This window comes from Haliotis cracherodii, unplaced genomic scaffold (genome assembly GCF_022045235.1).
Source record: "Haliotis cracherodii isolate W230 unplaced genomic scaffold, xgHalCrac1.p SCAF_8, whole genome shotgun sequence".
Taxonomy (NCBI): Eukaryota; Metazoa; Mollusca; class Gastropoda; order Lepetellida; family Haliotidae; genus Haliotis; species Haliotis cracherodii.
In genome coordinates this window covers 24,910,388-24,932,900 of record NW_027266341.1, presented here as the reverse complement: position 1 = coordinate 24,932,900, position 22,513 = coordinate 24,910,388, and the positions used below count along the sequence as shown (strand labels likewise).

The 22,513-nt window shown below is 40.1% G+C and overlaps 2 protein-coding genes across 2 annotated transcripts in view; both read left to right on the top strand.

The window, feature by feature from the left end:
• The window catches only part of LOC139449932 (neuronal membrane glycoprotein M6-a-like), a 242,031-nt gene that overhangs the window by 54,369 nt on the left and 165,149 nt on the right, over positions 1-22,513 (top strand). The gene's annotated exons all lie outside the window — the stretch shown is intronic.
• LOC139449410 (sodium- and chloride-dependent glycine transporter 1-like) overlaps positions 17,361-22,513 on the top strand; it is a 56,254-nt gene continuing 51,101 nt past the window's right edge. Inside the window, exon 1 of the mRNA XM_071230779.1 lies at positions 17,361-17,494. Within this exon, the coding sequence (XP_071086880.1) occupies positions 17,477-17,494 (18 nt within the window). The 5' untranslated portion in view covers positions 17,361-17,476. The remainder of the gene's footprint in view (positions 17,495-22,513) is intronic.

The window sequence follows — 22,513 nt, the reverse complement described above, 5'->3', positions numbered from 1 at the left end:
TTCAATTTTAGCTGGCATCGATAACACTGTTTGAATAGTTTATCATAGTTATAAAATTATAAAATGACTCACGGAATGAATCTACAAATGTTCGAGATAACAATATACTATGTTGACGGTAACAACTGATTGTTTGTTCGTCAATGACGTTCTTTCTGTTTGCTGTAACGTAACTCGGACGGAATTATTCTGAAATAAAGGACGTCATCCTACGTCGGCAGTTTCCATTGTTTGTTAAAACGTTGCGTATGTTTACATCGCTTAATTACTTTGTACTTGCCTGAACATCCATCATCACATGGTTACAGAGGCCTGACTGGTCATCGTCAGATTGTGACAAACAGCTGAAAACAACAACGGTGACCCGGTGCGCAAGTGTTGACCGATTTCAGTGTCAACCGTACCGACTTTCTGTCAACCTGAACACGATGTGGGTCGCCAGAGACTGAATCAATGCCATTCCACAATGTCCGTTCAGCTGTCATGTTTAAAACAGGACGCGTATACCAGAATAGGTCGCTTGGTGTCTCTTACAGAGAGAATATATTTAATAAAACAGTCACCCAAATTCCACTTTTATCCCGTACCTGATCGCCTCCGTGGTCTAGTGGTAGAGCGTCCGCCCGGAGAGCGGAAGGTCCGGGGTTCGATCCCCGACCGCGTCATACCAAAAGACGTTAAAAGATGGTACTTGTTGTTACCCTGTCTGGCGCTCGGCATTAAAGGGCTAAAACAAGGACTGGTCGGCTCGGAGTCAGTATACTGTGTCTGAGTGGGGTATTCATCTTAAACTGCGGCATGGTATCTCAGTGGGATAGCACTTTAAATCGGCATCAGTCCGGACTAGAACAAGCAGCCACACACACATACACACGTGCATGCACGTCGCTATATAAGTGCAATACTCTTGGACGCGACGTTAAACCCCATTTTACCTCACCTTATCCCGTACCTTAGTTTGTCTCACGTCCCCGAACAGTACTGTTTTCCCTTCCGCCAAGCCCTTGACTAACATCTAGTCTCTGGAATGTATTTATAATATATTTTACAGAAAAAAAAGGTGTTGATTATAGCCGAGGTATAGGGGATTACGTGGACATGCATGGCTTCATGTTTTAATGTCGGACTGTAACACATCTTCAAGAACAAATATTCCTCTGTTTGTGCATTACCCTCCCAATCAATGTCACCCGTGAATATGGGTTAGAATAGGTATTCAGCAACCCATGCTTGTCGAAGAAGGCGACCTACAGGCTCGGGTGGTCAAGCTCGCTGACTAGGTTCATGAATGCTATTGTATCCCACTTGCGATGGTCCATGCTCATGATGTCAATCACAGGATTGTCTGGTCCAGATTCGATTATTTACATACCCCCGTCAAATAGCTGGAATATTAATGAGTGCGGCGTTAAACGCCCAAACGCGTACGAAATAATGAATTGGATAGATTCGTCAACACAGTCTGACAGACATGAACTCGGAGGGCGGAAGGTCCAGGGTTCGAACCCCGGCTGCCTCATACCAAAAGGGCGGCACGGGTGGCCCAGACGCCTCTTTCGACAAGCATGTGCAGAGTGTGTCCCTTGGGCACGCCAGAAACCTATTATTGTGGGTTCGAATCCCGCTTCGCACCGATTATGTTTCTAGGTTTCACCATACCCGTGCTCGTGGGTTTCACCGAAGTGGTAAACGTCTGAGACCTGCATTACTTCGGGTTTTCCTCCCACATTAAGTTGACACGCCGTGATATAACCGGAATACTGTTAAAAGCGGCGTTAAACCAAACTCACTCACTCACTCATACCTCACTCTACAAGTCAGTTCAAAATACATGCATACACAGTGATAATGTATTATTTTTTAATTTATTTCCATACAGAAAAGCCACATCATTCGCCATAATAAACCATGTTGTGAAAAATGCATAAACAGGGCTCTACGTCTTGATTATTGTTAATTAGACATGCATATCGCTGTTGTGCGTGTTTGTGATATGTTACACACTTACGGCAGCACACGAAGGGACACAAATAAGAAGTTACTTGAAACAGTATTTCAGCAGAATTTTAAACAAATGTCAACTCTAAGAGGCGACTAACGGGATCGGGTGGTCATTCTCGCTGACTTGGTTGATGTATGTCATCGATCCCAATTACGATTACAGTAAACTACGGTTATAACGAACTCAAAGGGACTACTAATTTTAGTTCGTTATAACCGTAGTTCGTTATAAGCATATATGCAGCATAACTACAGCAAATAGTCGGGACCAAAAAGTAAGTTCGTTATATCCGTCAGTTCGTTATAAGCGTGTTCGTTATAACCGTAGTTGACTGTATTTACAGACCGCCGTCATATAACTGGAACATTGCAGAGTGTAGCGTTAAACAATAAATACACAAATCATTGGTGTACAAAATTCCATTAAACTGGAACCAAGGGAGTAAAAAAGTGTTGAATACCCACAGAAAACTATCAATACCCAATGATGACTTGTGAGCCAGTACGCAAGGGTTCAAAACATTATCCGGATCCCTAGGCAATTCATGAAACACAGTCGCGTGTTGAGTGTTGAATACGATCCTGGAAAATGTGTATTAGTTCATAGTTACGTATGTCAATAGCATATGATGTGTGCTAAGTCAGTAGGTACGTAAGCTAACATGTTATGACGTGAATACACGTCTGGGAGACGAAAACAACAAAGTTTGGACCAACAGCTGCTAGGCCGACATGAGACACGCCGATAAGCAGGCATATGCATGGCCGTCCTTTTCTCTAATCAATCCGACGCACGCTCGCTACTATTTCCGAGCGGACATACTTGTTGATATCACGTTAGCGATAGAAGGAAAGACTCTTGTAAACATGATACTGCGTATGCATACACTGCAGTGAGTGAGTATGATTTTACGCTGCTTTAAGCAATATTCCAGCAATATCACGACGGAGACCAGAAAAGGACTTCACACATTGTGCCCATGTAGGGAGTCGAACCAGGGCCTTAGGCGCGACGAGCGAACGCTTTAACCACAAGGCTACCCAACCGCCCCAAATCTATAGTAAGGGAGCAATCATCTTACGATCTGGGTGCCGTTGTACAAAACAACCTTAGCGCTACGACTGTCGTAACGGGGTGGTCGGGTCGCCTACTGGTTAAAGCGTTCGCTCGTCACGCTGAACACCCGGGTTTGATCCCCCCCCCCCCCCCCCCCCCCCCCCCCCCCCCCGGTCAAAAAAGTTAAGTATGGCCTTGCTATCAAGGGTTAAACATTATAAATACGAGCGTACCTGAAAATTTGTATAAAAACCTGCCAAAGGAGGACAGTAAGCAAATCAAACAAGCTGAATTGTTTGATAACATTTAGGAAACAGTTACTGTGGCCATTGACCTTTTATATTTTTATTAAGTGTCCATGCTGTGACGTGTTTGTGTGTGTGCCCATTTCCAAACAATGTGCAGCCGCGACAGCGGATCATAATGACTATGTGTCATCACAGCGGCGACAACAGCTGGAGGGTCTATATGACCCATAGGACTGAATATGTGCACGGAGTACGCAACTCTTCTCCATGACCTGTAAGACGTTAGTGTTTAGCATAGTTATGTATTAGTGCAATGTCAGTGCGTGCGGTCACCCGTGAAGATATGAGTTAGAATAGGTATTCAGCAACCCACGCTTGCCGTTAAAGGCGACTAGGTTCGTAAGAGGCTACTAACGGGATCGGGTGATCAGGCTCGCTGACTTGGTTAATGCATGTCATTGTATCCAAATTGCGTGGATCGATGATCATGATGTCAATCAATGGATTGTCTGGTTCACACTCGATTATTTACAGACATGCGTCATATAGCTGGAATATTGCTGAATGCGGCGTTAAACAACAAACAAACAAACAAACAGAGTGTGTGGTCAAAGTTAGATGTGGGTGTCAAATTTTGATTAGAGTGGGTGTGGTGATAGCTTAATGTCAATGTTTGGTCATAATTTGATGTTAGTGTGTGTGGTCACATTTTGATGTTAATATGTGTGGTCAAAGTTTGATGTTAGTATGTGTATGCGTGCGAGTGAGTGTGAGTGTGTGTGTGTGTGATCAAAGTTCGATGTCACAGTGTGTGTGTGTGTGTGTGTGTGTGTTCAAAGTTTGATGCCACTGTGTGTGTGAGAGAGAGAGAGTATGTGGGATAATAGTTTGATGTCACTGTGTGTGTGTGTGAGAGATAGAGAGAGAGAGGGGGGAGAGAGAGAAGGGGAGAGTATGTGTGTGTGTGTGTGGTCAAAGTGTGATGTCTGTCTGTGTGTGTGTGTGGTCAAAGTTTGATGTCACTGTGTGTGAGAGTGTGTGTGATCAACATTGGATGACATTGTGTGTGATCACAGTTGATGTCAGTATGTGAGTGTGTATATGATCAAAGTCTGATGTCACTCTGAGATCAAAGTGTGATGTCTGTGTGTGTGAGGGAGAGTGTGTGTGATCAAAGTTTGATGTCACTGGGTGTGTGTGCGTGAGGGTGAGTGTGTGTGTGATCAAAAAGTGATGGTACTGTGTGTGATCACAGTTCGATGTCTGTGTGTGTGAGTGTGTGTGATCAAAGTTTGATGTCACTGTGTGTCTGTGCGTGAGAGTGAGTCAAAGTTGATGTCTGTCTGTGTGTGATCAAAGTTTGATGACACTGTGTGTGTGGTTAAAGTTTGATGTCACTGTGTGTGAGAGAGAGAAGTGGGCTACATGACGGCGGTCTGTAAATATTCGAGTTTGGACCAGACAATTCAGTGTTTGATATCATGAGCATAGATCTACGCAAATGGGATACGATGACATGTATCAGCCAAGTCAGCGAGCCTGACCGCCCGATCCCGTTAGTCGCCTCTTGCGGCAAGCATGGGTTGCTGAAAACCTATTCTATCCCGCATCTTCACGGGTCTAAAGTGGTAACACTTGACTGATTGTTAGCTTTGCGATTAATTGGTACACATTGGAAACATTTCTTCTTAACGATCATACTTATCTGTATGTTTCTATGACTCGCGTTTCTTTTGACGGTGAGTATAGTTAAGATTTAAAAGGCATAAAACAACACTGCGTTGTGTTCTTTTTTTCTACGCGACGGAAATTGAAAGCATTCAATCAATTTCTATCACAAAATGCGAACAGTATATCATTTACAGACATTGTGAAATAAGCTTTTGAAATATGACACGAGGATTTCTAAGGTGCACAGCATGGAGCGACAGGTGTGTGGAATATGAAATGAATTCAGAGCACACCAGCGTTTAAACTGTGGTATACCATGGGTTTCTGATTTATTACGAACTGAACGAATCTCCGAATAGAAACGGTGTAAGTCTTTGTATTGAGAACAGGTTTAGGAAAGACGACACTAAAACCTTATAAAAGTGCCGATACCATGCATCCACACTTCGTTATTCCTCACTGAAAGTTATGTGTTCAATACATTCCAATAACAGAGATTGCGAGAACAGAATTGCGGTTCGATACATATTTCGAGAACAGAGTTTTGGTTCGATACATATTCCCATAACAGAGTTTTGGTTCGATACATATTCCGATAACAGAGTTGTGGTTCGATACATATTCCGATAACAGAGTTTTGGTTCGATACATATTCCGATAACAGAATTGCGGTTCGATACATATTCCGATAACAGAATTGCGGTTCGATACATATTCCGATAACAGAATTGCAGTTCGATACATATTCTGACAACAGAGTTGTGGCTCGATATTCCGATAACAGAGTTGGGGTTCCACATATACCGATAATAGAGTTTAGGACCAATACATTCTTTGCGTAGCGATATGATCCCAGTTTTAGCTTTAAAGACATTAGCAAGTTGGGGTTAAGAGGAGAAAACGAAAAACAATACAACGTCAACTAGAAATATCTCCATTCACTTCCAGATTGGCATTTCACAGGGCGGTTATCCATAAACATAACGTTATTAGGTTGTACCAGTTTTCACGTGCAATGGCGAAACAAATGCAATACCCAGATAAGAGTATCTGGTCATGTCCGGCTAAGCTCAGAAGGATATTCTATCGCTGACACATGTTTGACTCCTATGTAAAGTCAGATACGGCTATCATTAAGGTTAAGGTCAAGGTCAACGGAACAAATGAACAGAACAACGCTCTCAATCCCCATATCATGTGGGTTGGGTTTGATTTTCCAGTTTTATAACAGTGTGTCATTATAATATGGGAGGAAAGCCAAAACCCAGGGGTGAATTAGTGTAGGCATTATTCCAGCTATGAAACAACGACCTGTATTTAAACGAATCTGGACCAGACAAACTCTGACTGAAGGCATCGATCACCTCCACGCCGTCGGTCATGAAGACGTTAACCACTGCACACGGCAATAATCCAGCTATATGACGGCGGTCTGTAAATAATCAAGACTTGAACTCTGGATCAGACAATCCAGTGATCGACATCATTGGCATGAGCTATGCAGCTGGGATACGATGACATGCGTCAACCTAGTCACCGAGCTTGACCACCCGATCCCGTTAGACGCCTCTTCCGACAAGCATGGTATGCTGAAGATCTATTCTGACGAGATCTTCACGTATATACCACGTTGGTAAAACACAGGGCTGTCGTGCTGACAGACAAATATTTGTACTCATAATCGGGCCGGGCCTCGGTTTCTGAAAATCAGAGCCAGAATGTCTTAGCACATGGTCCGTCCCAGCGTGTGACACCTTCGTTGCCGTACTTTAATCAAACCTCCATGAATGGTCCATATACTAGTAGCTGGGATGAGCTTGGCCTTGGAATGGTAAAGGTACGCAACTCCGCACAACAAATACGTGAGGGTTTTCATAAATAATGTCACTAAGGTTGGATATCACATAACGACCATATATGCGACGTGAAGTATTACAACAAACCCGACAGGGTGTGAAAAGCTCTTGACAACAGACTGTTGTTCCATTGCAATCGATAACTCAAAGTATATTCAATGCTTCTGTGTCACGAAATGGCGGGCTGCAATGGGTAAATTCCTTACCGGGCAAGGTCGGACGAGTCCATTTTTCAGCTGCGAGGAAGAAACGTATTCGAAGGCTTATCTTTCACACAGGACTTCTTATTGTACGTAATGTTGCGGACTGTAGCAGGACCAGCCAGTGATCCTGTGATGGCTGCAGTCAACCACGTGGGGAATACAGGCGTTGTGATGGAGATAACGCAGGATGATCCCCCCGATAACGACAAGGTGTGTCCATAGCAACTTCTTGCTTCCGCTGTACCTACTAAAGCCTATCACTCAAACATGATTTTTCTGCTGTTTCAAACTTAAATTTATTTTCAAGTAGATAAGGGTCAACCGGCTATGATTTACACTATGGGATAACTCCATGGACATTAACGACTATGCTTCACAGCATGTGCCCAAGCTCTGGTTCTTACGTAATCGGTGCATTGTGTCAATATGTAGTCTAGTTTGATATACACGATAACATTTGGAACCAAATGTTTTATCAACTTGATTCAAACTTGCTGGGAATGTCAGTTTGCGAGAGCCTTGTTCGCCTTTTAGGTCTGTCACGCTTGTAAGTGGCGTCTGAACTAGGGATTGAGGGCATGGACGAACCGGCTCATCTCATAAGGGTAATCACTGTACGTTGGGTGATGGCCACAGATGGGGACGCCTAGCTTGTGTATGCCTGTGTGGGATTGTACCCGGCGGATTGATCAGGCATTGGCTTCATACTGACACAGTTAGAGCTTTATAGTGTTCTTCTTGACATAGCTTTAATGAACTTGAGGTCAAAAGCGAACGAATAAGAGGATAATATTGCGACTGTCTTCCATCCACACTTGCTGACAGAGCAAAATGCGAATGATAAGAATGAATTTCATCATATTTACCTAACCTAACGTGGGTCGGATTTATCAAAGGATATTTTCCGTAGAATGACGTATTAACATGAACCTCTTACAAAATATACAAGGGCTTATTCCATAGAATTACATACTGATTTAGATTTTCTACAAAACTTAAAAGGGTGTATTCCAAAACATTGCATACTGGATTGGGCATTCTACAAAGCATCCAACGGCATATCCCATAGAATTACATACTGACTTGGACGTTCTACAAAAGGAAAAATATAAAGGCATATTTCATAGAATTACATACTGACTTGGACGTTCTACAAAAAGAAATATGAAGGCATATTCCATAGAATTACATACTGACTTGGACGTTCTACAAAAAGAAATATGAAGGCATATTCCATAGAATTACATACTGACTTGGATGTTCTACAAAAAGAAATATAAAGGCATATTCCATAGAATTACATACTGACTTGGACGTTCTACAAACAGAAATATAAAGGCATATTCCATAGAATTACATACTGACTTGGGCGTTCTACAAAATGAACATACTGACGTTCTACAAAAAGAACATACTGACTTGGACGTTCTACAAAAAGAACATACTGACTTGGGCGTTCTACAAAAAGAACATACTGACTTGGACGTTCTACAAAAAGAAATATAAAGGCGTATTCAATAGAATTACATACTGACTTGGACGTTCCACAAAAAGAACATACTGACTTGGACGTTCTACAAAAAGAAATATAAAGGCATATTCCATAGAACTATATACTGACTTGGACGTTCTACAAAAATAAAAATAAAGTCATATTCCATAGAATAACATACTGACCTGGACTTTTCACAAAACACCCAAGCGTATATTCCGTGGAATAACGTATTGATTACGACATTCCACAAATCTTTTCAAACGGCATATTCCAATGACTTTCATGATTTGAACTTTCTGCAGGCATCTGATGGCATATTCCATAGAATAACATACTGACTTGGATATTCTACGAAAAAAAACCGTCCATATTTATTTGAATTAACTTGCTAGGACTTGCTAGTCCGTTCGAACCTAGTATCTCTGCAACATCGTTAGGCCAAAAAAATATTTGATATTTTCCGTAGAATGACGTATTAACACGAACCTCTTACAAAATACACATTGGCATATTCCAACATTGTTGGGTCCTAATAAATATTAATCTGACAGCAACATTCAGTTGTTATTCTTGTTGCGATCTTTACCGTTGACGGTCGGTATGACTCAAAAAAATATTATGTTCTTATTTTCTTTCTTCTGAATTTTCGATTTCTAACGTCAGCAGATCCGTAAACCAATAAAATAAAATAATTCCTTATGTACAATGTGTATCAGAGCTGTCTATCATTAGGCAATGCTCTGTTATAGAAATATACAAAGATTCCGTATAGCCGACAGAGTGATCGGATTATTTGCACTAATTAATGATATGCAGGCATGTTCTGCCTTGCAAACTATCATGTCATGTGCTGGCGTCGAGAAAACATGGGTTCTGGCATCATCGCTAAAAATAGACCTTACTTCATAATGCTCGGCTTTTATTTCTGTGCATCTGGTGCATGTTGGCGACAAGCTAGTGCATGTGGCTGCTGTGACTCAATTTGTGAAGAGTATTATACCTCAATATAATGCACACGTATCCAAGGTATCGGCAAAAACGTTTGCCTATTATAAAAAGTTAATATGGACATTCAGTCTCCTATAGCAACAATTGATTAAGAAGGGAATGCTTAAATAGAAGTAATATTTGTAAGAAAACTATTATTTTCGATAGTGGGTGATGTGTGAGACTGAATACTGTTTTTCGGATATATTCTTATATATTCTTCTTATTCTGATAGAAGAGGTTGAACAATTCTTTTTCACACTTTTATTCGGGTCATGCGGCATATCCAGCGAACAATATAGTAGATTTTTTTAAAAACGAGCAAAATCATATTTTTTTCTGTATTTTCTTGAATAAAATATATTTCGTAAATTATGAACGAATTCTCCCGTAAATTGCGGTACATGGGTGTATTCTTTCTTTGCCCGACAGTAATCAACAGCTTTATAAATTACATCTGATTGTTTGTAATGACATACTTCCAGGCAAGAGAAAGTATACAACCATGTTGATGGTGGCTAAAAATGAAACATATAAGAAATGGTTATTCGATGGTGATGTAATTGATAGGGTATCATAGTTGTGTTTTGGACCTTACGTTTGCAGTGTTTCGGCGACTTTTTTCAGCCTAGTTTGTTTGCTTGTTGCATAACGCCGCACTCTGCATTATTCCAGCTATATGACGTCGGTCTGTAAATAATCGAATCTGGACCAGACAATCCAGTGATTGACATCATGAGCATAGATCCACGCAGTTGTGATACGATGATATGTATCAACCAATCAGCGAGTCTGACAACCCGATTCCGTACGACAAGCATCGTACGGCAAGCGTGGGTAGCTGAAGGCCTATTCTAACCCGGATCTTCACGCGTCCCTGTAACTACTGAACGACTGGTTGATACTATCCACGAGAGGTTTACACCATGCATATACCAGTCGATAGGTAGATTGTTGGTGGGTCTGGATGTGCCAGTGCCTGAGTGAGTATGGTTTTACGCCGCTTTTAGCAATATTCCAGAAACATCAAGGCGGAGGACACCAAAAATGGCCTTCACATATTACCATTGTTGGGAATCGAGTCCGGGTCTTCGGCATGTTGAGCGGACGCTTTAACCACAAGGCTACCCTACCGACCCTGCATGTGCACCAGAGAAACTAGTGACTAAAGTTCTGACACGCAATCAGCTAATTCACAGAGCATGACTACAGAATTAGATGCCTCATACAACAAGCAAATCGAGTGACGGAATTTATTTTGTCTGTTGGGTGACACCTGCCACACGGTTGGCCTAATCAGTGTTATTATCGTGTCAAGACATGTCGTTGAGTTCATGCTTAGCCAGGTGAAACCTCCGTCGTGAATCTCACCGTCAGTGATGCGTAAACTGACAGTTCATCAACCAGGTCTTCACGTGCCTTCATCTCCCTCCCCCTGGTCACCCGTGAAGACCCGGGGTAGATCAGGTCTTCAGCAAACCTTGCTTCCCGTAAAAGGCGACTTTGCTTGTCGAAAGAGGCGACTAACGGGAACTGGTGGTCAGGCTCCCTGACTTGGTTGATGTATGTCAACGTGTCCCAATTTCGTGGATCAATGCTCATGATGTCAATGACTAGATTGTCTGTTCCAGACTCGATTATTTACAGACCGCCGTCATATAGCTGGAATATTGCTGAGTGCGGCGTTAAATTGCATCAAACTGCTTTGCAGACCATTGTGGCGTCATTGGTTACCACGACGTCACAATCAAATGACATCACTAATGGCTCTTACACTTAAGACACTGCTTATTACTGTCTTCAAACTGAAAAAGTTGGAAGAATGATGTTTGATGATAAATAAAATCTCACCCTTGTGTCTTTTTATATCAAATATATCGACTCGTGTTTGTATATCTGATATCAAAAGATACTCGGATGATAGCCTCCATTCATCACCCATTTATCACAGGAGATATCGCTTGGGAGAGATCACGCGATATCTACATTGTAGATATCACTGCAATGACCACAATGCTCTGCGAACCATTGTCATTGGTTACCATGACGTCACAATCAAATGACGTCACTAATGGCTCTGATACTGAAGCTGTTAGCAGTACCTTTTTACACTAAAGACACTGCTTATTACTGTCTACAAACTGAAAAAGTTGGAAGAATGATGTTGGATGATAAATAAAGTCTCAACCTCGTGTCTTTTGATATCAAATATATCAACACTGGTTGATATATTTGATATGAAAAGACACTCGTGTGAGATTCTCTATATCTCAACCATCCGTTACGTGTTGTTGGATTTGATTGACGCTTAAGCATGCCGCAAATGCTTTAAAATGTCATAAACGTCAGAATGGTGAAGAAAGCACTGATCGCATTCGAGCTTTGGTTGACCTATCTTTGCATTGTTGGCTGAATTAGGTCATAATGCGGTCGACAACAGCGCTTTGTGGCTTATAGTACGAAAACAGGTAAACGGGGTATAGCCTAGTGGCTAAGGGCGTTCGTTCGTCACGCAAAAGGCCAGAATATCGAAACGACCGTAGCCCTAAAATTATCGTAAAGTTATCGTGAGGAAATCGTAGGCTATCGTAGCCTATTTTCGAAACTATCGTACCCCTGACATATCTTAAGATTGTCGTAAATCTAAGATAGCCACAAACCTGTCGTAAGTTTATTTTATCTTCATCCAAGATGGCGGCATACTTTGCCATTAGATATTTAGGCAAAGAATAAGTCTGCTTTACGTTCAAACATTGACATTTCATTTTGTTAAACTGTGTGATTCAAATTGACACTTCGAAAACACGAAGAACGCATCACTGATTACACGTCAGAAATGTTCTTAATCGATCCACATAACTATGGAGTCGATAGCTTAAACTATATTTCTATCCAAGTCCATGCTGGAGAAGCGTGAAACAACGTACCTTTTCGATAATTTGGGAAGGATAAAAATGGAAGGTGTCGGCAGGCTATTTTTATGACTGTTGCCTTATTGATAACTCAGGGGCAGCTAATCTTAGTTCATACTCTAGTTGAGAGTGGTTTCCCTTTGTATTCGCCCGGAGAGACTTTGCTCAATGTTACAGTTTTCATAAAGCGCAGTTCCCCTGTTATATGTTCTAGATCGCATTTATGTCAATGCTTTAGTCTTTATTTTCGCAATTTATAAAATTACATCAATCTACATATGTAAAAAAAACCATAAAGGTTTCGCATCAGCTTTTACATCTAAAATCGTGAGGGACGAGCGGTTTTAACAATTGAATTTTAACTATACAGTGAGGTATTTATTGACTTAACAAGGAAATATATGTGATCGAATAGTGGTATGGTATATTTTACATTTTTCTAGCAAAAGTAATTGTATTTTGTTTCATTTTAAATACAATACCTAGGTTATCTATTCTATTGGGAGACAAATATTTGATAACAAGTGATTAATAACTGTCTGTTGAACAATAGCATTCTTTAAAAAACAGGTGATTAACGGCATATAGATGTATTCCATTAAATATAACAATTTATTGAAAATTTGACAGCAAAAGTTAAGCACAGGTTTTCGTATCGAAAAAAAAAAATGGGTTCCCATGCTCGTTTGGGTTTAAAATGTCGTCAAAAAGTAGAATAGTTTGAACATCATCCAAAATTCACTTTCCAATATTATGTTCGCAGAAAACATTTATTGAATGAAGTTTACTGATCAATATAAAATAGACATTTTAAACACAATAATCTTTGAATTTTGTATTTTTAAACCGATTTTAAATTAATAATTGATTTTGGTCTTTTTAGTAATTAAGTGTATATCTACCCATTTTATATTAAAAATATAGATAGATATTTGAGACCATTCAGACAATAACATCGTTGTAAAGTATAGGGTAAACGGACAAATACAAGTAATGCTGTCAGCAATGCTGTCAGACAAGCCAAACATCATCGAACTACGTTCTGGAATAGATTTGACACATTTAACAATGTATTTCGCTCCTCAGCCAGATTTAAATGAAACAGACAAATCAGTTTATTAGCTCTACTTAATTTAAAAGGATAGAAAAGGACTACATTATATGTATGTTCACGTTAACTTGGGGCGAGTTCCATGAGACAACATACCTTCACAATTCCAAAATTATCTCTCTTTGCGAACGAAAATTAGTGTCGCTTTTAAATTTTGAAAAGAATTATGAATCCAGTATACATCATGTAACATCAGACTTGAACACGCATCTTAAATGTTGAATGTCTGCTGTTCGATCAAAGGTCTAGTCATTGTCATTTAGAGTAACGTCCCTTACTTTCGTCCTTGACTTTGTACGCAATATGTCCACATAAATTTCTGCGCGCTCGCGAGTGGACCATTTGAAGGGGAAATGGTGAAGAATCTTTTTGCACAATATTTTAATTTTAATAGCTATAGTGTGGTAACATTACACTTATTGATTATAACATGTATTGGTTTTGAAAAATGTCTTTGCACAGCATGCGAGTGCTATTTGTGTTCTGGTAGTCATGACATCTTTTATCATAAGAACAAAACGTCTAGATGTAGGACATAATTATGTAGGATTGTACAGAATTTCACTCAAATAGCTGCGTGTTAAACAATGGTACCTGACAATGTGATCATGAATTCCGTGTCACTTCTCCATGTTGTTAATTGTCAGCGGCTGGGAAATCCCCGTGACGTCATTGGGAAACACCCCGTTTTTTTCAAATCTCTAACACAAATGAGTTCTCTGTCAGAGTTACGATTGCTTATCTTTGAACGTAAGTTGTTAACATTAATCGTAGCTAAGATCGTTTCAAAAATCTAGACCCAGGGCTCTATTCAACACATTGGTACAAAGTGTGAAGCCCATTTTGGGTGTCGCCCGCCATAATATTGCTGGAATATTGCTAAAAGTGGCGTAAAATCCATACGTCAGCATACCCCGATTACGTGGATCGTTGTTCGTGCTTTAATCACTGGATTGCCCGGTCCAGACGTTATTATTTACAAGCCGAAGTGATATAGCTGGAATATGGCTGAACCTAACCCACCACGTCTCTGATAAAACTGTGGATCAGCAAACAATGAAAGAAACGATACCAGAACAAACACGCCGCCGCTGGTTTCAAGCCGATCGAGGTTGCACGGCTCAAACCAGCCGCTGACACGTGTTCGGTGATCAGGGTCTGTGTTAGTTGTTCGTAGTCTGTGTTGGGTCTATGGGTCTATGCAGTCTGTGTATGATATGGATATATATAAATTGTTCTCTGCATGCATTGTGCATGTATATATTCTTTAGAATGCCCGTGTATTTGGTCCTGTTTTATGTAATTCTACATGCAGTCAATGCCAGCATGGCCAGTGTCACTTTAAGCTTTCCCTTCAGTGTGTATTTTATTTCTGTGCTGATATACGACACTTTAATAAACTGACTGTCTCGTTCGAAATAAAAAAGAGACATGCTGGTAATCTGGAGGTCAGATATAGTTTAGTAGGACAAGGTATCATTGTGTCGTGATTTTCTCTCAAATTGTTTAAAGTTTAGAGTTATTGAAATATCAGGGTATTTATTTATATATATAAGGAAGTGGGAAAGAGGAAACTGCAACAACAACAACAACAGTCTCAACATTCTTCTGGCGAGGTGGGCTGGTTAGCCTTAAAAGTTATACTAGCCAGTTTCAAATTTCACTTTAGTATGCGAGTTTATTTTCCAGAAATTTGATTCTGCAAAGTTAATAAAGTAAACCCAAATTGCAAAACATGAGTCAGATATTATATTTGAATCCAGTGGCAAGATGGTATTAGTATCACAGTACTGATCTGAAAGTCTGAAAGTGAATCTGCATTGCCTAGCGTAGTCAGAGTAATGTCTTCAAAAATGGTTGCAGCCCAAGTTCATCGCAACATGCTAAACGCTTAAACAGTTACTCATTACCATCAAAACTCATTTCAGAATCTTTAGCCCGACCTTAAACTTAGCTAGCCACTGGCTTGGGTTAAGCGACTATATCGCACACCGTCTCCTCCCCCCCTCCCCCCCCCCCCCCCCCCCCCCCCCCCCCCCCCCCCCCCGTCTCGTCTCCTTCCCGTCGCTTCTTCGCTGTTTCTTCCCTCTCCTCCCCTCCGCTTCCCACCTCCCTCTCTTCTCCTTCCCTACTCTCCCTCTCTTCTTCCCTACTCTCCCTCTCTCTCGCTCTCTCTCTCTCTCTCTCTCTCTCTCTCTCTCTCCAAAGTAGCACATTATATAACCGCTGCGGGCGGCGTCAGTGAAGTTACAGATGTCCTCACATGCCCTCCACCACAACTTAGCATACATGCGGTTTCACCTTAATAGATAGTAATTTCATCCGTGTGGCCCGAGATAATTAACGGGTATCCGCGGAAAGTATTATTACTGATCCACGCCGGGGGGCACATGCATCCAGACATGCCCCCCGGACCCTGATGTGGGTGTCGGTACATCGTCTCTGCATAACAGTTAAGCCTCATATTTTCAAAAAAGCGACGGGCGGTCAAGTCCTGTTGAGCTGGAATGGTAAGTGGTCAGATTTTCATTTCACATGAAATCGACAGAGAAAGGGTCCCATCATGTAAATATCATTATGAAAAGTAATGCTACATATAGAATTATTTCATGTTTCACTTAACAACCAGACTTAATGAATAGGGAGACAGAGGAAGAGAGAGAGAAGGGAGGGACTTAATGGATAGGGAGAGAAGAGAGGGACTTAATGAATAGGGAGAGAGGGGGAGACAGGAAGTGAGAGAAAGAGAAGAGGGAGGGTGGGGGTGGGGCTTTATGAATTGTGAGAGAAGAGAGGGACTTAATGAATAGGGAGAGAGAGGGGGGGGGACAGGAAGTGAGAGAGGAGAGGGGGACTTAATGAATAGGGAGAGAGAGGGGAAAAGAGAGGAGAGGGGGGACTTAATGAATAGGGAGAGAAGAGAGGGATACAGAGGAAGAGAGAGAGGAGAGGGGGAACTTAATGAATAGGGAGAGAGAGGGGGAGACAGAGGAAGTGAGAGAAGGGGGGGGGGCTGTATGAATTGGGAGAGAAGAGAGGGACTTAATGAATAGGGAGAGAGAGGGGGGGGACAGAGGAAGTGAGAGAAGAGAGGAGACTTAATGGATAGGGAGAGAGTGAAGGGGTGTAGATGGAACGTAGGGGTTTGTTGGTTTTGTTTCCACTTCTCTCTATATATTAAAACAATACATTCATGTGTAAATGTTTCTTTATTACACAGTGTTTAAAAACGGGCGAGTGAAAACTCTTTTGCAAAGACTCCTTGAGCGACTAAAATGTTTCTGAGGGCTCGAAAATCGGGAATCAGCTTAATATTTCGAATGCTACGCCAAATTTATTGAAAACAACTACCGCCCCAGATTGTCTTGGTTGTCTCGTGGTCTGCTTTACAAATGGTCACTGTTGTCACAACAAATCTATATACTTCCTCTTTATACCATGTTGTCCTACCAATAGCAACACTGATATAATCAATTCTTTGTGTGTGTGTGTGTGTGTGTGTGTTTCTAGTTTTATATAATAGTTTATAAATTATGTTTACAATTTTCTATATTATTGGAATTAAATACTAGTCACGATATTAAAAAAACACAATAAAAAATTATAAGAAGTTGACCGTTGTATTCAAACTAACACCAGTACCAGATGTGAAATTGTCATATGGGTTAATAAAGAAAACTTCCATGAATTACGCACTGAATTAACGAGGGGCTCAATAACAAGCCTAAAATTTTCCTACACGCGAGTCAAGGTTACGCAGAACCCCCCTTCCGAAAAATAATGGATCATTCCTACAGCCGATGCCCCGTTGCCGCTAAATCGTTGGAAGCATATTGGGATACAAGCGCTCGTGGCTTGACGACGTGAAAGCGGTTTGCTCTGCAAGTTTACTTGTTTCCTGCGAATTCCAAATTTGGAATCAGTCATTTTTCAAAATGAAAAGCGATAAAAAGGTAAGAAAAATTTCGTTTTTCTGTGTTAATCATTTGAAACGCAGCTAGACAATGCTGGTATTAGAGCATTAATGAAAAAAAGGATGGAATTCGCGCTAGAATGTTATAGAACAATATTTTTATATATCATCAATTTCCTAACTATAGAGGACATCTATTGTAAGTTACAGTGTTAATTTTATGTTGGCATAAATACAAAAGAACATACGTGATTCGTATAACAATATCGGCTGTCCACATGTGACCGACATATAATTATGTTTTCGCGTAGACATGGTGCGTTTTGGCGCGATGGTCTATGATTATGAAAAACAGCAGCTGGTGCTCCGCTATGCGTTGAGAGAGGGGCAAAGAGGTGAGGGGAGCGGGATAGATTGAATCTCACTTGAATCACAGGACTATTTAACTAAAAATATTAACAAACAAACCCGCAGACGTGGCCGAAGCCAACGAGATTTTTGAGAATTTGTTCATTATAATTATTAGTTATATGATCCTGTGGCTGAATCATTTCCAGTGGCCGCACGATAAAGCTTCCCAAACGCTGTTCAGTATAGCTTAACCGCTGTCTTACACTAACCTCTTTTACCAAAGGAATTCATTGCAGTTTTCACCTCTTTGCGAGCTTCTTCAGATAAGGACCCTGTTGACTAGCCTTGGGTTAGGGTCCCGCCTTTGCTTTCATCCTATTAGGTAGTTTTTGGGTAGGGTTTGTCTCGCTCTACTAACTCTGGATAATAGCGCACGTGGTAAAATTCACTCCTATATTATTGAGTTATTTTATGGTTTGAAAATTGTTCGTTTAATTTGGATCTTCATCTAAAAGTCACATTTTAGAAAATTTTAGTGAGAACTCATCTAAACATGGTTTTGAACGTGTTACAATTGCTAGAGTCTGTTAAATGTTCAAGAAACATGTGGCCATGTTTAAATATATTTATTTATAAAAAAATTGCCAGTCATTTCTATGAGAGGGAGTTTGAGGGAGAAGGTGTAGGGTGGGCAGGGAGAGGTAGACAAAAATACAATTGGTTTTGTGGGGGCAACCACATGGGCATTCCTAGTTGCCACACCCCCTTTTCACTCCCACCATCAGAAGTTGTCAGTTCCTTGCTCCTGGTAATATTCCTTGTACAGGCCATCTGTTTGGGTGAGTTCACTTGTATGCAGGGGTGTGGCCGGGTGTTAGTCAGAAGTTCTATGCAAACACTGTAGACAATGAAACGAATAGTATTCATATTGAATGGATGTAAGAGTAGATACAGTGTGTGATATTGCTCATTGCCTGAATATAGGCAACATTGTGAATATTTACCGTATTTCCTTGAATAAACACAGGGCTTGAATAAATGCTGGGGTATTTTTTATGCAAAGTATTATCATTGGGGTTAAATGCTGGGGGTAAAGATTGGCTGAAAGAAAGAAAATCTGGGTGCTTTTAATTGAGGAGATACAGTATTCTATTCATGACAATAGGTAAGTTCATGGTTCACTTGACTGACAAATTGGGAGTATCCAGAGAGTAGAAATGCTCTGGTATACAGAGTGAACATTTTCGTTTTAGTGAGTGATCCAAGTGTGATCCTTGATGTTCCGCGCTGATCCTATTTTGTCATAGTGAATAACTGTTTAATTAAGAGTTAATTTATGCACCATCATGGCTTATGAATATTCATGTGTGCCATTGGAAAATTAATGTTGTGAAAGGCACAATCTACAATGGTCTCTGAATAATACAGTTAATGTGGCGGATATTTTTTGTTCACTTATAAAACTATATTCTTGTTGGCTAGAATAGTCAGTTAAAAATAAGTTCTTAGATAAACTTGTCACATCTTCACAGCAACTAACTGTTGTGGCTATCAAAAAAGTTGATAAAACTTTGAAACAATTCAAAATAGCATTAAACCCAACTAAATGCCATTTACAAAACAATTATTAACAGAAACATAACCTATAAAATAGAATGGCTCTAAATTCTTGTGTCTACAGTTTTCTTGAACACTGGGCAGAGTGAGTGAGTGAGTTGGGTTTAACACCGCTTTTAACAATATTCCAGTTATATCACAGTGTGTCAGCTTAATGTGGGAGGAAAACCTTAAGTGATGCAGGTCTCAGACGTTTACCACTGCGGTGAAACCCACGAGCTTGGGTATGGTGCTGACAAACCTAGAAACATAATTGGGCGAACTGGGATTCGAACCTACAATCATAGGTTTCTGGCGTGCCCAAGGGACGCAACTCTGCAGAGTGAATCATGGCGCCTTGGACGACTGATCCACCCCGTGCCCCCTATTACTAGGCAGAGAAAAACAACTAAAATTTGGCAGAATAGGCACATTTCATCACATACTGGACAAAATATGTTATGGATCATGGATATTTGGGGATATTTTTTTGTAGTGTAGACAGAGCAGACAATTTCATTAAAATATCTCCCAAACTATTCATCATCTGAAACTTTGGTGTTGAGTATAGAATTCTCCTGTCAAGTTGTGAAGTTTGTTTGTTGCGGTTTAACACAGCACTCTGCTATATTCCAGCTATATGATGGCGGTCTGTAAATAATCGAGTCTGGAACAGACAATCCAGTGATTGACATCATGAACATCGATCCACGCAATAAGTATACGATGACATGCATCACCATTAGTGACTCTTACGACAAGCATAGTCAGTCACCTCATATGGCAAGCTTGGGTTGCTGAAGACCTATTTTTACCCCGAATCTTTACGGGTCGGTTGTGAAGTGAATTGTGAAAATAGTGCTGATGCTCCTGCACATATTCTGGTCACTAGTTGCCTGGCAACTACTCCGTAAGCGAGCCATGTCCCTGCATATAAATAACTCGAAAGAATATTTTTGTATTCATCAAGCACATGATTTTGCCTGGTATCTGATTTGCACTGAAACAGTAATGAGGCAGTAAATGTGAATTTAATGCCAGGTGGAGCTTTTGGGAACTGGTTGTGACCAGGTGGTTCCAGGGTTTTGTAGTTTTGGAATATTTCGCCAACAATGCAGGGTCAATGGATATGTAGCAATGGAAAGTTTTCTCATGAATATTTATTTCTGATGCTGGTATCGAGGCGCCATGTTGCATGAGTATTATATCAGATCCACTATTTACAAAGGTAGGTTGATGTAAGTAATCTCTCTGATGGGAAAATATTTTTTGGAAAATTACCTGAATGTTTGACTGAAAATAAGTATCGAAAAACTGTCATGTCTGTTTAGACACATGTATACATGATAGGCTTTTTGCTGTTATATAATTTTTTTATATGATTTTGGCTATTATATGAAATTAAGTGAGCCTTTTTTTGAAAATTACCTGATTGTGTGACTGAAAATAAGTATCGAAAAACTGGCATGTCTAAATAGACACAAATATGATGGGCTTTTTGCGGTTAGTGTTATGTAATGTTTTTATATGATTATATTAAATTAAGTGAGACTTGGAGTCTCTCGTGTTTATTTTTCCGAGTGTTCCAAGCTGAAAAATATGGTTCAAAGATTAACTTAACCAAGAGAAGACTAGTTCTTGTTCATATATTTACCATTTTTCATGTTTATCCATTTCACTCATGCTAAGTACACTTCTCGTCAGTTTTACATTATAACGCCAGAAGAAACTTGTCCCGATTGGGATTTTATATTTTCCGGACCCCTGGTTCTCCCTATTTGAACTGTAACACTGTGATCTTAAACCTGCCATTGGCGCTTGGCGTCTAGTACAAGGAGTATCCATCCTGTTGTAACAGAACACTTAATTGAAGTGAGAACCATATATCATGATCTCTGGTTAATGGTGATTCAACACTCAACACTTGTTCTGCTGTGTAAAGAATTTAATAAATGTGTTGATTAAACAATTGCCTGAAAACATGAATGCTGTCAGCTAATTGTATTTCACAAGTTATTGTTGTGCCATATGGCATATTGGTGTATATGTACATGTACCTATGTTTAGCCTTATATGATGGCACAATTTGTCATCCAAAACTGTCTCCCACAGGAGATATGCTTGGGTGAGATCAAGCAATATCTACTTTGTAGATATTACTGCAATGAAATTGCATCACAACACTTTGCTGACCATTGTGACCAATGTCGTCACAATCAAATGACATCACTAATGGCTCTGCTACTGAAGCTGTTAGCAGGACTTTTAACACTTAAGACACTGCTTATTGCTGTCTACAAACTGAAAAAGTTGAAAGAATGATATTGGATGACTAATAAAATCTCACCCTCGTGTCTTTTGATATCAAATATCTCAACACTCGTTGATAAAAGTGGAAAACTCCTCGGCAAGCCTTGGACTTTTTGCACTTTTATCAACTTGTGTTGTATATTTGATATCAAAGGCACTCAGGTGAGATTCTCTATGTATTATCCAAAACTGACCTCCACAGATATCCTTGGATGAGATAAGACATAATTATCTCCTAGTAGATGTTGTTACAATGAATTGCATCACAATGCTTTGCAGAACATTGTGATGTCATCAGTTATCATGACATCGCGCTCAAATGACATCACTTATCTCTCTGCTACAGAAGCTAGTTAGCTCTGCATCTTACACTCAAGGCATTGGTTGTTACTGTTTACAAACTGAAAATGTTAAAAGAAATATTTTGGATGATAAATAGAATCTCACCCTCATGTCTTTTGATAAATATCAAATACTTTGGGATAAAAGTTCAAAACAAGTTACCTTTGCAAAGCTAAAGCATTAGATATTATGATATCCAGAATTATTAAAAATCATTTTCTTAGATCGGCTCGGAGATCACCTAGATGAATGTGCTGGGCGTTAGCTGCTTTTGTTTGCTGGAGTATCTTGTTTAATTGTGTAGTGAGGATAAAGGGATCTTGAAATATCCCATTTTGGAAATAATCAATGATATATAATTTTTTCTGTTGACATTTATGAAACAGCTGTTGTATCAGCTGTCATCAAGCTGTTGATTATTAATTTTTGTGACATATGATCCCCATCAAAAGTCTATATT